This window comes from Anthonomus grandis, chromosome 6 (assembly GCF_022605725.1).
Source record: "Anthonomus grandis grandis chromosome 6, icAntGran1.3, whole genome shotgun sequence".
NCBI lineage: Eukaryota > Metazoa > Arthropoda > Insecta > Coleoptera > Curculionidae > Anthonomus > Anthonomus grandis.
Genome location: NC_065551.1, coordinates 2,027,704 through 2,046,026, shown reverse-complemented (window position 1 = coordinate 2,046,026; position 18,323 = coordinate 2,027,704). Strand labels below are relative to the sequence as shown.

At 32.1% G+C, this 18,323-nt stretch overlaps 1 protein-coding gene across 1 annotated transcript in view; it reads right to left on the bottom strand.

Moving 5' to 3' along the window:
* The window catches only part of LOC126737177 (coiled-coil domain-containing protein 137), a 62,730-nt gene extending 47,978 nt beyond the window's left edge, over nucleotides 1-14,752 (bottom strand). Inside the window, exons 1-2 of the mRNA XM_050441946.1 lie at nucleotides 14,498-14,752; nucleotides 1,669-1,990 (exon numbers count right to left, since the gene is read on the bottom strand). Coding sequence (XP_050297903.1) covers nucleotides 1,669-1,990; nucleotides 14,498-14,574 — 399 coding nt within the window. The 5' untranslated portion in view covers nucleotides 14,575-14,752. The remainder of the gene's footprint in view (nucleotides 1-1,668; nucleotides 1,991-14,497) is intronic.
* Nucleotides 14,753-18,323: the final 3,571 nt, after the last annotated feature.

Here is an 18,323-nt window from a genome sequence, read left to right as displayed (position 1 = left end):
TGCCCCAAGGGAAAGAAGCTTGACATATTAGAGAAGATGGAGATCACAAGGGCAAAAAGGAGTCCTGTACTGTCTTGTGTGAATGATGTTTTTACCTTTAAACCGCATTTAACTTTTAACAATATTTATCACGACCTGGATAGCACGTAAGTTTAGCGCTTGTCTACGAACCCGATGGTCGCTGGTTCATTTCTCGACCAAGTCATATTTCACTTTTTATTTTTTGCTTTATTTCCGTTCTCCCGTTCAATTTAACCTCATTCAGCTTGTTTTGTTTACTTTTATTTTATTTAGTTTTGACACCGGATTTAATGTGAACGTCAGCATTATTTTTATTTTTTACGTATTTATTTTTGTTTTAACTTAAATGTTTGTGGTGTTAATCCAATAGCTTTACCGGTAAGTCATATCTCAACATTGTAATTTGTGTCTATGCATTGTTGTTTTTATACTAGGGTTGCTTTCTATTTTCTTTTAGATATGATGATGCCTTAGGGCGAAACACGTGTAATCGTTTTTTAAAAAATAAACATAATTTGAGACCATTGACTTTGTGTCCCTCCAATCTCTGAATTTTTATTATTAGGAGGTCTCTTTGAGAAAAATGGACTACTTTTTTAAAAGTAAAGCTTAAATAATATAAATAAGTGTAAATCAATAACTTTTTACTGCATAAGGAATTCAATTTTATTCCCATATGAGATTGGCAGTATTATTCTCGAAAGACCATAAGAGATAAAGGATCTTGGCGTCACCTTAGATCAAAAGTTTGCACTTGCTTCTCATATTACTCAGATATCCAACAGAGCTATGAAATTGCTTGGTTTTGTATTGAGATCCCTCAAATGCTTTAATAATGTGTATGTCATTAGGGATGTCTATTGTGCTGTTGTAAGATCTGTATTGGAGTATGCTAGTACTGTGTGGTCACCATTCTATCAGTGCCACATCGATCTTCTGGAAAGGGTTCAAAGACAATTCCTAAGATTCATCCCCTACAAGTTGAATATTCCTGTAGATAATATTAATTATGATGACCTCTATGTGTTACTAAAGCTCCCTAAATTAATAGACAGACGAACTTATATAGATTTATGTACTTTATTTAAATTACTGAATGTTATGATCAATTCTCCTTGGGCTAGTTAATTTTCATATACCTGTTAGGAGAAATAGATACGATAACGTTTGGAACACAATTTCATAGAACTAATTATGGTTTTAATAGGCCTCTTGATCAAATGTGTAGACTGGCCAATGATCTACCCAAGGAAATTGATATCTTTCATATGCCTTTTTTGCAGTTTAGGTCTCAAATAAAAAGATTGATAATTTAAATGTAAGTATACCTTTTTGTTTTTTTGCTGGAGACAGTTTGTAGTACATTTAAAGAGTGTTGTTGTCAAAAAATAGCTTGTGTTTTAATTTTAATTTATACTTCTATCGTACTATACCTAAAGGTTATTTATAACTTTTCTAATGTATTGGTAAAATACTAAGATTTCTATGTTATTATATTATTTTATATTTAAATTTTGTCAATGGGAATTCCGTCAATAAACTTTATTTATTTATTATTATTATTTATAATAATACGCCCATATAGTTTGTTTCCAAAATTCAAAAACATAATTAATACACTAGTCTTTATTAGAAACTATTACTTACTTCTCCATCTTCGTTTCTCTTAATATCAACCTGGTATTTGTTCTCAAAAGCGGCCTCCTTCACTACTTCAGTGCAAATTCTGTTCATTCGACGCTTAAATTCTCGATCACTTTCCCCAACTCTTCTCTCGAACTTCGGTATATTTTTCTCAGGTTTGCCATTGTGCGAATTATTTTCTTTTCCTTTTTTTATTTTATTTTTATTTTTCTTATCGTACTGACCTTCTTTAGTTTTATTTTTAAGTTCAATTAATCTTGAAAGTGTACTCGGTATTTGTTGTTCGTCAACATTAGTTGGCGCTGTGTTTACCTTGTCTTTTATTCTAAAAAAAATTAATGAACAATGGTTTTAGTATGGTATTTATTAATTATTTTATTTCAAAAGTATAAAATTTAGCAAACATGGCAGAATTAATGGAGGATATACAACTAAAATACTTTGATAGTTTTGCCATTTCCGGCTTTACCGAAAGTAATTTCACCTTTAAATTAATTTAAATAGACCAGCCTATTTAAATTATTATCCAAATTTAGAAAATCAAAAATAAGTAAGTACAGACAAATAAGACAAAAAATTAAAATTAAAATAAAACATTTATATGATGATCATTTAAATAGAGTAGATGCAGGTTTATTTAGGGATCCCAGGTTTTTCTGGTCCTATGTTGGTAATCAAAAAAAAGAGTCTGATTTTCGATCTCAGGTCTCTTATAAGGATATGTCCATATCTGGCACAAAAAATATTGCTAATATCTTTGCAACATATTTTGGTTCAGTTTTTAAAAATGAACTACCTGTGCAGCAGTGTAAAGTTCTTTCCAAATCATACTTTTTTAAAAGGAAATTTTCTGCAGAAGAAGTTAGGGATTCCATTAAAAAACTTAAAGGGAACTGATCTATTGGTCCTGATGGTCTGCCTGGTTATATAATAAAGGGCTGTGGTGATTTTTTGTTACCACCTTTTTTATTTATTTTTAACCTTAGCCTACAGACATTAACTTATCTTGATGAGTGGCGTATCAAGTATGAGGTGATAGATTATATGCTGAAGTCATCATATAATCTATGTGTCTAAGGTATCTAATCTATCTGTCTAAGGTTCTTGTCACAGCCTGAACAGCCTGAAATGAACACAAATGGCAGTGCTTCAAATATAATTAGAGCCCTGAACTTGCCTCTAGGTGACAAGAACATTTTAGAAAGCTACAGGGTTAATAAAAATGAAGACGGTCCAATCTTTGTAAAGTTGCATAGCATACAAGACAAAAGGGATATTTTAAAGGCAATTAAATAAATGAAAGGCCTTACAACCAAAAAATGTAACTTAACTGGTCCTGATCGCAAGCTGTACATCAATGAAGACCTCCCCGTTCTTAAAAGGAACCTTTTTCGAAAAGCCAGAGAAATTCAGAAAGTTAAAGGTTACCGGGCTGCAATTTGTGTGAATGGAATAATTTATCTGAAAAAGACAGACAAAAATAAGGAGAGAAGAGGACCTTACCCAAACTTAAGTAAAAAGTAGATATAGGCTTACTTAGTACATAAGAAATTAAAACTTTTTACATTCACTGATCTTAATAGTATATTGGATAATTATAAACAAAGCTCTAGAGTTACTTATACCTGTGCTAGTTTGTTACAAATAAATTATTTTGATAATCATCTATATCATGTAAACATAATGCATGTAAACATAAGAAGCGCTTACAAAAATTTTGATCAGTTTCTTGTCTTTTTGGAATCAATAGATAAATCTTTTGATATTTTTGTTATGTCTAAAACTCACAACATATACTCTAAGAGTGATTTTAACATACCTGGGTATGCAGTGTTTTTCAATGAGAGTGATGTGATGGATGTCTTGTTTATGTTAAAAATGAATATTTTACTGAATCTTGGGTAATAGTTGATAGTCTAAAGATTCTTAAGGTCTCACTGAAAAAGAACTGCAAAAATGTAAATGTTTTAGCTACATATAGAACGTTTTCTCTATCACCAGAAAATTATCTTGAGAGTTTGACCAGAATACTTAAATCTCTAAAGTTAGATCAAAACAGCATAAATGTATGGGTTGGGGACATGAATATCGACTTATTAGCTACTGAGTCTGATATAACAAATAACTATCTTACAGTACTTCAGGGAAATGGTTTTGGAAGTATAATAAATAACATAACAAGAAAATCTGAGCATACAGGCACATGTCTAGACCATTGTTTTATTAAATGTCAAAGCGAATTATTTGAAAATATTAATTCTGTTATTTTGGAGAACGATCTTACAGATTACTATCCTATTCTTATTAATATACCACTGAACAATGAAAAGAAAGACTTTCCACACAAAAATTATATTATCAACACTATTAATTATGAAAATCTTTCCGATCAGTTAAATAATGAGAACTGGGATGATATTATGAGGGAGACAGACATTGACATAGCTATGAATATCTTTATAGATAAACTAAAAGTTATGATTTCTAAGTCCACCCTTACTAAAAGAATTAAAAGTAAAAATAGGAAATTGAAATCTTGGATTACTAGTGGTCTCTTAATATCAATTAGAAATAGAAATAAATTGATAAAAGAATGCACACACAATCAAAATAATATTATGCTAGTCAATCGATACAAAACCTGCAGAAATATATTAAGTAAATTAATAAAAAATGCTAAATATCTTTTTTATAAAACATTATTAGCACAGGAAAATGCTCATGACTCCGGAAAGTTGTGGAAGGTGATCAAGGAAGCCACAAATGATCAGGGTAATAGATCGGTAATTAATTCTATAAAAAATGACCTAAATGTAGAAATAACCAATAAAAAGGAAATTGCAAACGAATTTAATTCTTACTTTTGTAGTATTGCAAAAAGACTGGCTGAACAAATGCAACATAATGATCATGAGATGAACTGGAGGGAGGAGAGAGGGACGTATTAATTCTTTCTGAGCCCTGCATCAAATGAGGATATAATAGAAGCAATATTAAGTTTAAATAAAGGGGTGAAGCGTGGTGAGGACAATATTTCCTCTGATATAATTAAATGAAACTATAACTCACTAATTAAACCACTGAAACATCTAGTTAACCTCATCTTTAATACAGGTGTTTTCCCTGAGATTTTAAAAACAACTATTATAATTCCATTACATAAGCAGGGGGATAAAAAATCGGTATCATATAGACCAATAGCATTGACTAGCAGTTTAAGCAAAATAGTTGAAAAATGTCTCAAGGCAAAAATATTGAAATTTCTAGAAAAATACAACCTTCTTCATGAAAACCAATTTGCCTTTAGAGAGTGCCTAAGTACAGAGAACGCATTAGTAAGAGCTACAGAAAGAATTATGAGATGTTTAGATGGAGGAAAAAAGGTAGTGGGTATCTTTCTAGATTTAAAGAAGGCCTTCGATACTGTGTCACACCAAATTCCTCTGAAGCGTCTAGAACAAATTGAATTCAAGGTACGACTAACAAATTAATAGAATCCTATTTAAAAGAGAGAAAACAAAATAAAACTATTCTAGATCAAGAAAGTGACAGCCTTCGAATGAAGTTTGGTGTACCACAAGGAACAGTTCTCTCACCCCTTTTGTTTATTATATATATTAACGGAATTATGAAGCTGTTAGACAATAATGCTATATTCTGCTTTGCTGATGACACAGCAATTATTTTAAGTGGCAATAGTTGGAATGAGGTAAAGATGAGAGCCGAATCAGCTCTACAGAAAATTAAAATGTGGCTAAACAATAGTCTTCTTTCATTGAACATAGAAAAAACTAAATTTATGACCTTCTCCCTCTCTATTCATTTCTTGCCTGACTTTCAAGAGCTGAAAATGCATGATTCTTTGTGTAGTAATGGATTAAACTGTAATTGTGAACAATCAATTTCTAGAAAACCTTCGTTGAAGTATCTTGGTGTAATCCTTGATGAAAACCTTACTTGGAAGGAGCATATAAACTATGTTACAAATAAAATCAGAAAATTGATCTAGATTTTGATCTTAACATTCAAAACCTTAAAAACTGTTTACTATGCTCTTGCTGAATCTATTTTGAACTATGGCTTCGTATTATGGGGGAATGCTGGCTCATCAATACTCTCTAAGCCGCAAGTTATATCATGTACAAAAATGGATTCTAAAGATAATGCTCCACAAAAAGAGAACATATCCAAGAAATCTAGTATTTAAAGAGAGTAATGTGCTAAATATAAATCAACTATATGTTAAATCAGTAATTACATTTATGCTACAAACCAAAAATTTCAGAGATGATATAACGCATGGTCTAAACACTAGAAATTTATCACAAGGAAATGTACAACTAGAAAATCCAAAATACACTAGATGTAGAAACCACATTTATTGTGTTAGTCCAAAAATATTTGCAAAAGTATTCTAAAGCTAAGTCAGAAATAACCAAATGGATTATTATTAGTAATTATAGAATTTCCTATCCGATCTGAATTAGTCTGCCATTCTTGTTGGAATATTTTGTTTTTCTTTAGTTTTAATTTATATTGGTAGGGTGTATTAATGGGATAAAGTATAAATTTATATTCTTGTAATATGACCTCTTTATTTATATTGATGTGAGTGCACACACAATATTTTTATATATCATTGTGCACTGGATTTAGCAGTAAAAAACTTGTTTTATTTTTGTTTGAGGTTTAATAGTTTACGAATTTTGTAATTTAAGTTTCCGAAATGTATGTATTTTTGTATCTGCCAAAAAAAAAATAAAAAAATAAAATATATCCGAATACCAACATGGATTTTTGCCTAATAAATGAACATTAACTAATTTGATTACATCTTGTCAATTTGTTCACAATGCTTTGAATAATAAAAAACAGGTTAATGTCATATACACCGACATGGAGAAAGCATTTGATAAGATTCAACATTTCATAATAATAACATCTCTTTATGAAAATAATGTAAATTTAATTCAGTTAATTTCTTCTTATTTAGAAAATAGACAACAGTATGTAGAGATTAAGGGCGCCAGGTCTGATGTTTACACTAGTACCTCAGGAGTTCCCCAAGGTCCCAATTTAGGACCTTTGTTATTTCTGGTTTCCATAAATAAAATTGCTTCTATTTCTAATGATTCACAAAAACTACTTTTTGCAGATGATTTTCAGATTTACATGGAAGTTACCTCTCTAGGTAATTGCATCTCTCTGCAGAATGATTTAGATAGGGTTGTTGATTGGTGTAATGCAAACTCATTTCATTTCAATAAAAAAAAATTTTCAGCAATGTCGCGGACACTTAACAAAATTATCATTAATTGTAGTTACAATATTAGCCAGAATAGTAGCCAGCTTGAACATTCCAGCAATGAAAATGATTTAGGTGTAATTGTTAACTGTAATTTAGCTTTTACCGATCACATTGTTAACACAGTTAATGAGGCACACAAAATAATGGGTTTCGTTATTAGAACTACCAAATACTTTAATGTTGAGTGTTGTTTAAAACTGTTTGACAGTCTGGTTTTACTCAGGTTAGAATATGGAAGCATAATTTGGTCTACACAATATGACGTCTGGATTAAAACCATCGAGCATGTACACCGCAAATTTTTAAAATCTGTTTTTTAAGAGATTTGGATATCATCCCAAACAAGGTTATAATCATAATCTGAAAATATTTAACAGATTCTCCCTAGAAAATCGACGCATTAAAACATCCCTAGTGTACATTTATAAAATTTTGACAAATAAGATTGATGCTCCTCAAATTATGGCAATGCTGCCATTCTTCATAAATGTTGGTAATACCAGGCAAAGAAAAATTTTTCATCTTGATTGTCCAAATATATACAAGAACTCACCAATATATAGAATGTGTGATTATTTTAATATTTATGCCTCTGACCTTGATATTGCTATTACAGATTTAAGACATTTTACAGAAATTATTGACATTAGACTTTTTGCTTCTCAGTCTCAGGCCTGATATGTGATAATATAAATACAAGTAAATTTAATAAACATCGGCAATAGATATATAATGCCCCCAGCCCTCAAGAGCGAATACGCTGTGCGAGGACTTGCTGGTATTTTTTTTCGCCTTAATATAAACCTAAATTGCAAAACAAAACAAACAATCTAAACTATAAATCTGTTGCAATTGCAATGCTATTTGCAACGCATAAAAATTGATTAAAACTCATAAAACTAATCAAAACAAAAAAAATCAAACAATTTAACAAAACATTTTTATAACAGGTTTACCAAACTAAAGACCTACTGTATTTTGTAGTCCTTTGAAAAACTGTTATTACCGTTCTGCACCAAAGCAAGACACAGATCAAGATTAAAATTAAAGGACCATATAAGTGAACATGTTAATTTCTAATATTTACCAAACCATCAATAAGTTGTCTATTTTGAAGAATAATAAATTTTTTAATCCTAATTTTAACCAATCCCAATGAGTTGCTACCTAGAATAACACCTCTCATTTCTACTGGTAAAAAATTATAACATCTGGCAAGAAGATAAGTAAAACAATGTTGCCCTATTGTCTTCCTAGCTCTACTGGTTTGTGAGGAATTCTGTTGACGATTTCTTGTATTATACTGAAATGAAATGTTTGACTTATATTTGTGTAAATATGTTAAAATATTATAAAAAAATATTTGATGAATATCGAAAATTTTTGTTTCACTGTACAGTAGATCTGAGGAATATAGTCTAGGTTTTTTATAAATAATTTTAATGATACTCTTCTGCAATGTATATATATATATATATATATATATATATTTTTTTTTTTAATATATATTTTTTTTCTAAATGTGGGTAGTTGTAAATACTTAAATATATTATAGATAATAAGAAATATTTTAAACTTTTTATTAGGTGCATTGTACATTTATATGCTAATATTATAATTGGATTTCATTTTAGAGTACCTAGTAAGTACATATTATAGGTGGTATCTGTAATTGGCCTCTATGGCTATTGATACTGTAATTCAATAAATAAATATAAACAAGATACATAATATAAATAGCTTTAACCCTAAAACTGTCACAAGAACTATCGAAAACATTAATTTATATATTTTTGAAAATTTAATTAAGTGAGTCAATTGACGGAGTGTGTTCGATATCGATAGAGAAGAAGGCATGTAAGTTTTCTGAGATTGTATCAAATATTATAAAAAATTGTACCAAACAGAAAGTAATTATTTTTAAAGAAAATAAACAACTAAAAGTATGGATAATGAATGACATAATAAACTCGATAAAAACAAGGAACTCAATGAAAAAGAAACTACTTTTGAGATACAATCCACACTATGAAACTTTATATAAAAATTATAGAAATACTCTCAATACGGTAATTATGAATACTAAACGTAAATACTTAAAATAATAATTACTTAAAAGTACAATAAATGATAACCCTACAATTTTTTATAAAATTTTTTTTAGAAAATTAAACTTTAAACTTGGAATCTTCAATTTTGACATAATTAAACCTACAATATGTCCAAACTAGCAAGTAATATATGGTCCATCAAAGTCTGACAAAGATTTTAAAATTAGTGTACAGTGTCACTCTATCAAATGTTTTCTCCTATCTGTCTAGATATAACCCTGAAATTTTCTATTGATAGCTTTAGGAACATACTGACAGAGAAAAACAAACCACCGAGAAAGGACAAAGCCGGGACCGATTTTTCTTGCGCATGTGCGAGCTTATTTGGTATACCTGTCTTATTGCCGGTCCCCTGCCAGCCGTCGCTTAGTCCGGTAATATTCGACGCCTAGTTCAGTCTAGTCAAGTGTTGCCTGAATTTTTCTCTGTGTTTATTTTTTTGTGTGTTGTCATTGTGCTCTTTATTTTATTAAAATTTATAATATGCCTTATACCTGTGCTTTTCGTGGATGTCATTCAAAGACAGGGTGTGGTGTTTCTTTTTTTGCTTTTCCGCAGGAAGAAGATCGGTAAGTTCAACTTTTCTTTTAATTTATTTATTTATTCATGCCAAAAAGTATAAAGCTTTTACACAAGTCAGTCAAAAATATAACTCCAAATAGAAGTATTGAACTGTAAAATTCGTTTTACCTAAGAACATAAATAAAACACATATAAGCCTAAAAAGTAATGCTTAAGAACACTTAACACTAAAAGTCAAGAGACCCAGCCTATGCAATAGCACTGAAATTTGAGCTCAGGAATTCCTCAAATGAATAAAAAGCATTGGTGACTAAAAAATGTTTTACCTTAGTCTTATAAGCATTAAGAGGCAAATCCCTAACGGCAGGACATTAAAGAACTTATTTCCATAATAAGACACGCCATTACGGGTACGCTCGAGTCTCCTAAATGGTGCCACCAAGGAGCCGCTATTTCTGGTGTCATGACTGTGAGTGCTGGCATGAGTCGCAAACCTGGGTAGGTTTTCCCTAATGAACACAAGGCACAGAAGTATGAAGGCGCTTGGTAAGGTGAGAACTCTCAGAAGCCTGAAGTGGACCCTACAACAATCCCTGTATCCAATCTGCGCAATCACTCGCAGACATCGACGTTGCAATGCAAAAATCCTGGGCATATGCGCTGAATGACCCCAGTTTAGTAAGTTATACGTCATTAGAGAGTGAAAATATCCAAAGTAAGCTGTCCTGAGAGTACCTGCGGAGACAGACCCAGACAAATTGCGAATCAGGAAAGTACACCTTGATAATTTGGTTGACAATTCATCTATGTGACCTTGCCACGTCAAACCACTATCCAATCTAACACCCAGAAAATCCACAGACACACCTAAAGATTGTTGCTGGGAATCAACGTCCCGAAGGGAAAAAATTATATTTTGAGTTTTGGACTCATTTAAGCACAATCTATTGGAAACGGCCCAGTCTCTAAACTGAGAACAAGATTCTTGAGCCTTGAGTGAAATGTTTGCGCAACTCCTATCAGTACACAGGGATGTAGCATCATCAGCATACAAATAGAAAGTGCAATCAGGGTGACAAGTTGGTAGGTCATTAACAAATATAAGAAACAGGATAGGCCCGAGAACAGATCCCTGAGGCACTCCATGCTCAATCGACAAACTCTGAGACCTACATCTCCCAAAACAAACAAACTGACTTCGGTCACTCAAGTAGGACTGTAGCAGTGACAGACTTCTCGAACAAAATTTGTAGTGGTTGAGCTTTTGAAGAAGAATATTATGCTCCACGCAATCAAAAGCCCTAGATAAATCGTAAAATGAGGCTTGAGTACAGAGCACTTTCAAATCCGTCAAGCACCACGTCACACAGGTTCTGGACCGCACCAGTGGTGGAGTGTTTCTTACTAAACCCATGTTGGTTCACATAAAATAAAGAGTTTTGTTCAAAATACTCCTCTATTTGAGTCTTGAGTAAAGACTCAAAAATCTTTCCAATGATAGGCACCAGAGAAATGGGATGGTAGTTTTCAACATCAACTTTTGAACCCTTTTTGTGAATAGGAATGACCTTAGCAATTTTAAGACAGGATGGAAATGTGCCCTCAAAGATAGCCAGGTTGATTAGTTTGGTCAGGGGAACAATAATTAAATTCTTAATAGTCTTTATGAGTCTGATATTCAAATCATATGGATCATTGCTTGCACTATTCTTCATGCCATCAATCACCTGGCGGACCTGGATGAAAGTAACTTCGGCAAAGGAAAAGCCGGGTCCGCAAGGGCCAGTCGAATAAGCTAAAGGATTTTTGGGAGGCAGAGGAAGAGTCTCTTTTAGTTTGGCAGGAACATTCACGAAAGATTCATTAAAATGGCTGGCATTAATATCACTCGGCTCCGATTCCTTTACGCTAGGGTTCAGAGCTGTAATTACCCTCCACATTGCCCGGACAGGGTTACTTGACTGGCTAATGAAGTTGTCATTGACCTTTCTCCTCCTTGTCTGAATTTCAAGCCGGTATTTGATACGGTAGGTGCGGATAGTACCACTTGATATCAAATTGGGGTATTATTGACTAGCCCGTCTTAAGAAACAGAGCCGTTCTCTCATCTCCCTGAGAGACTCATCAAACCACTTAGAAGCAGCTGAGCGCCTGGCGGTATTCGCTGATTTTGACTTCAGTGGAAAACACATTAAATAAGCCTCTCTCAGAGATTTAACAAAAGAATTAAAAGAGATATCAACATCACTGGTATTGCCTATGAAGTCCCAATCAAAGTTCTCCACTGCATTATAAAAATTTAACAACCCCCAATCTGTTATAGGGCGGTAACATATACGAACAGCGTCACCTCGAACGGGGATGCTCTGTTTAAATTGAAACACAATTCCCAAGTGATCAGACAATGATGGATCACAAATATTAGCATTACAATTGGAACTGGAGACAGTTGTAAAAATATTATCCAGACAATTCGAACCCCTCGTAGCACCTCTAGCAATTGGATAAAGCCCAAAGCAAGAAAACAAATCAACAACCCTCCTCAACTGTGTCTGGTTTAGATTAAACTTAACATTAAAGTCACCAGTGATGACATATTTTTTGTTAATTGTTAAGCTAGCAAGAAAACCCTCCAGACAACTGAGAAAGTTGTCGAGATCGCCCAGTGGAGATCTATAGATAGTAAATATGAGAAACTCACCATGTTGTATCCCCGCAATCTCAAAATCCACCTCACATGCTACTCCTTGAGGCAGAATACTGACAGACTCACAATTTAATCCATCACGCACATATATGCATACCCCGCCATGGTTTCTGTTTATCCTACAAAATTTGGAAACAAGACTAAATCCGTGTATATGGGTTACACCAATTTCCGCCTCAGACAGCCAGTGCTCATTGAAACAAAGGATATTAATATTGAGGTTCGATTCTAGGTATGCCTCAAGCTCTGGGACTTTAGAACGTAGAGATTGAATATTAAGATGAAGTATAACATTAAAATTAAAATTATAAAGTTCACTAGCATGCATTACTTTCTTTTGTTGTAATGTTGGCACTTTCGTTGTTTCCACTCAAAATAAGTTGTTTATTTTTTTGTTTTTTGTAATTACAGTAATTCATTATTTATTTTTTATTAAATTTGTAATTACAGTAATTAGAGGTATTTACCTATGCAGTAATTAAAAAAAAATACATAAATTTAGCTTTTGAATTAAACATGTAATTTTATGACTTTCAGTGCCAAGTTATGGCTGGCAGCTTGCTATAGAACAGACTTGTTTTCGATACCTAGAGAACAACTTACCAGGAACTATAAGCTCTGTGAGTACCATTTTGATAAGAAGTTTTATAGTGCAGGGCCCTCAAGAAAGCGTTTGTTACCTAACGCTTTACCAACATTATTTCCTAAGCCCACAAAAAGGACTCGTGAAGGTGAATAGCTTGAGGATGGACCGCCAAAAAAAGTCTCAAAGGAAAAGGACATAAACATTCTATCAGGTTAACTTTTGATGGGTTAACTTAACTATAATTTTTAACTACTAACTAATATTAATTTTATGCTTGAAACCGTATTTTGCACAAAAAAATTTATTCTGTATCTATATTTCTTCTTTTTAGATATTTTAATACAGCCTGCAGTTATATAATTGTAATTTTGAGAAAATGTGCATAAACCAGGGAATATCTAACAATTTATTTAACATAATGAAAACTATCAATTATGAACACCCTTGTGCACATTTTCCAGAAACCTTTATCTTAAAATTATTTATAAGGTTGAAAATATTTTACACCATTAAATATAATAATAGGGTCTTAAAAACAAATAAAGATAAAAATGTTCAAAAACTAAAAATTTTGCGGAATGTATAAATGTACCTAGGTTTAATTTAATTATTGCCAATGCATTTTTGTGTTTCATTATACAATGGGCCAATATTATTTCCTCAAAAAATAAAAGTTTGTTTAGAAGATTTTTTGTTTTCCATTATTTATCCTAAATGGTAATTTTTATAGTTGGCACTATACCAGGTGACACAGGAAAAAGGGAACATGCAATAACTTTTTTATTTTTCAAGATAAACAAATGAAATTTGGTATGTCAATAGAATGGTTATAAAGGCATATTTTGACGTATTCAATTGTTTTTTTTATCACTTCCGGTTGAACCGGAAATGACACGAACTTTCTTATTTTAAATGGGACACCCAGTATATTTTTTCGTACATTTGTTTATCTTGAAAAATAAAAAAGTTGTTGCGTGTTCCCTTTTTCCTGTGTCACCCGGTATAGTTTAGGTATACCTATAACTTAACTATACCAACAGTAAAATAATGTAATAGTTTTGATTTCAAATTCCCAATAAAATTTTTAATCTATTAATTGTCATATTTCTCTCCGTGTACAGAACTATTAAATTGGCAAAACAATTTTTCTCCGTTACTTTATATGTAGCGCCAGTCATTTAAGCCCGCTCAAGGGCACCAAAATTGCACACCAGAAAATTAACAGTAAATGCGGGTTTTGTCGCTTCTCGGTGATTTGTTTTTCTCTGATACTGAGGTAAGATTTGTAAAACATGATTTTTTTTGGCAAGAACTGATGTTGACAGAAAGTAATATGACCAGATAGTTCATCAAACAGGTGCTCAAAGATAACTAATTTAAAGACTAGAAATAGAGAAATAGAAATTATACACATTTTAAGTCTTTTCCTATAATTTTAGGTGCAAGTTTCATAAAAGTTGGTAAATTAAACCCTTTCCAAAAAACAAAAATTAGGCGCTTTATACCATGCATATATTTGCATTTTGTTTGCTATTTTTAGTAGGATCACCCTCTGAAATATCTACATGACATTAATTAACACCCAGTATAAAACTTACTTGGCAAATCGTTCTGCTCGCTGTTTTTCAATATCTTTTACGCCTCTGTGTTTTCTTCCCGGTATTTTTCGCCCCATTTTTGTTGGTTAGTATTTCTTGGTGAATACTTAAAACACTGCCTTTTCTCAGTGCCACTAATTAAATTCCTTGAATTGCAGCAAGAACGTCCGTTTCTTCCGACTGTTCAGATTGAAAAGAACGAAAATAAGAATAAGAATATTCGTTATTCACCCAAAAATTTGATCAAGTAGGCTCTGCTATCCTGAAAGCAAAATTCAAAACAATATTTCTAACCTCTAATGTATGTGAAACTAGCGTCCGATTGATTACCACGTTCGAGAACGCAGCATAGGCCAGTTGTCAGCAACTTAAGGTCCGGACACACATAACCGCAACGAGAACGATCCGTGAGTCGGCCGTGTCACGGACGATTTCTCAGATCACACTTGACCGATAGACGGCCGTGTTTTGTGTTACTAGCGTGTTAACAAGACTCATAGTGTATGGTTGATGCGCTTTTTAACTTACATTATTATAATATACCGGGTAGTGCGTCGCCGAACGGAACATCCCATGTAAATTTTAAGGGGGTTAATTATTGGCTTCCCTGTACATTTTACAGAAAAAATGTTAGATAACTTTTTGAAGAGACCAATCTGGCAAACCCTCGTGCAAAGTTTCAAAAAATTTTAATAAGCGAGTCTTCAATTATTTAGTTAAATGTAATTGCAAAATTATCAAATCTGACGTACAGCCGAATACAAGAAATGTTTTTTTTTCGTTTTATCAATCTCACAACCATACAGTCAAAGTAAGACACGTTAACATTACCTTTTTATCTAAACTTTTATTTAATATAACGATGAAGTTAAACCAATACCAATTATTATTATTAATTATTAAAAAAATAATTTTATCATACTTAGAATTTAATTAAACCAATAGCAGTATCTGAAATATTTTCAGATACTGCTATTGGTTATCTATAGTTGGATACGGTTTGCTGGCACGGAAGCTGGCTTTGGCTGGATTTCATCCTTGTCTGGTGGAGTTCTTCATCTCATATCTGACTGGCAGGCTTCAGTATGATTGATGATGTATTGAATTTAATGGTTCTGTTCGATCTATTTATTAATGATTTAGTTGATTGTATGGAGAGTTTCTGTCTTTTATTCGCTGATGATCTGAAGTTGTTTCGTATCATTCGTACTATGCTGGACTGCCTGAAGCTGCAAGAGGACATGAATAGGGTCTTTACCTAAAACTACCTAAACTACCCCTAAACTGTGACAAATGTAAAAAAATGACAATTTCCATTCTTCATGAAGAGATTTTATACCCATATATATTGAGTGGTTCTCAGTTGCTAGACTGTTCTTCAGTGAAGGATTTGGGCATTGAAGTAGATAAGAGGCTCCCATTCAACCAGCATGTAGCACAGGTCACTGGTTCAGCCTTAAAATCCCTCGGGTTTATAGTAAGGTCCACTTCTCAATTTAAGAATATATCCAGCTTGACTGTATTGTACAATTCATTAGTAAAGTCTAAATTAATGTATGGCTATATGTTGTGGTTCCCCATCTATGATGTTCATGTTAACAGACTGGAGTATGTACAGCGCAGATTCTTAAAGTTACTTTCTGTTAAGTTGGATGGAGTATATCCAGTAAGAGGTGTGGAACAGGAGTACCCGCTGAATAGATTCAACTATTTGTCACTAAAGCAAAATACAATTTTCTCTAGTCAGATATTTTTATATAAACTTTGCAATAATAAAATTGATTGTTCTGAGCTCTTAGAGAGGCTACCTCTATTTGTTCCCCCTGCCAATACAAGGAGGCACCATATATTTTATCCCTCTCTTAACTTAACAAATATGTCCAGCAAAGCTCCACTGTGCCATGCTTGTACATGGTATAATCAGATTAATGCTATAGACGTCGACATCTTTAGCAGCACTGAATATGTTTTTAAAAAAAGGATGTGTTCCTCTCTTAATTTGAATGATTCCTGATTATTTTTCTGTGATTGTTATCATTTGGTTAGTGTGTCTTATATTCTTACAATTATGCTATTGTTTTAAATTTTAAATTTTGTTATCACTCTATATTGGATCTTATATTATTTTTTTATATTATTTTTTTTTGTACTACTTATTTAAGGTGCTTATAACTTGTACTGTTTTAATTTTAATTATTTCGATTGTCTTGTAATTGGGAATTTCCTGTTGGACAATAAACTATTTGAATTTGAATTTGAATTTTCAATTTATTTTCCCATCAAGCCTATCTGGTCCATTTCAACCATTAAACCTATTGTTAGTAAATTCGAGTCCAAAGACATTGCAATAAATAATTGTAAATCTTTAACTCAGAAGATCGAAAATAGATCCGACAAAAGAGAGAACAGAACTCTTAATATTTTACTAAGTGTGGAAGAATAAAATACAATAACTTTTTTAAAAATAATAGAGAATTACATTTTTTTTTAAAATTCTTTATTTGTATAACTTTAAATTTACATCACTATTTTATTTAATTCTCTAAACAGTGCTTTAAGCTCTGGCTTCGAGAATATTAACTTAAGAAATATACAGTGTTGGATTGTTATACACTTTCTACTATACATCTAAATACATTTTAATTTTTTTTAAAAACAACGTATAAACTTGGATTTCCTTATTGTTTTCAGGAACTTTATTATATGTGTCACTAGCTTGTGCGATTGGATTGTGTAAACCTATGTTTGTCCTTACGGTAAAATTATGGATATTACCTTGAGCCCTAGTATTATAACTATGAATATGAATTGAGTGTACAATATTTACATTAGATTTTTGTTGTTTAGTAAGAATTTTTTTAATTAGTTTAATTTGTATAGAGTTTCGGGATCCCCAATTCTTCATATAAAGCTTCGGTATTAGTAAACCTATCATAGTTATATAATGCTTTTAGAATTTTATTTTGTGTTATTTGGATAGTATTAAAATTTGTTTTTGCACATGTCCCCCATATCGGCAGTAGATATCTGAGGTGAGATAAAAAGAAGGCATTGTAGATATTATTTTTGGTTTTTGCACTTAGGTAATTTCTACACTTGTAGAGTTCAGGAGTCATTGCTGTGAGCTTGTTGGAAATATGCGTAATATGTTCAGACCAATTTAATTGATTATCAATAATTAAACCTAAATATTTTATACTTTTTACTTCATCAATTTCTAAATGAATTTCTATATTCAGGTCTGATATGTGTTTATTTTTTTGTTTATATGTCATAAATTTCGTCTTCTCTATATTTATTTTTAATTTATTGTAAAGCAGCCAGTCAAAATAAGTTATTAAATCTCTATTGATTTCTCTAACCAACGATTCCTCTTCCTCCCCATTGTACACTAAAACCGTGTCGTCAGCAAAAGCACAATAACGGGCTCTGAGGTTTGCACGTCTTAGGCTTAGCACATAAATTGAGTATAGCAGTGGCCCAAGCACAGAGCCCTGGGGCACTCCATACTCAGTGCAAAGAACTGAACTCTGGATACCATTAACTTCCACATATTGCCCTCTTCCCGTTAAGTACGACGTAACTAAATTTTTCATATTGTTTTTAAAGCCCAAGTTGTCTAATTTACGTAAAAGTATATCGATGCTGACCACGTCAAATGCCTCTTGCAGGTGCACAAATACTGCAACCACAATAAGTTTTTCATCCAGAGCTGCCGATATGTGGTCCATTAAATCTGTGATTGCGCTGAGTGTGCTACTATTTTTAATAAAACCACACTGAAACCGATCAAATCCGACATGTTTTTAAATAAAATCTATCATTC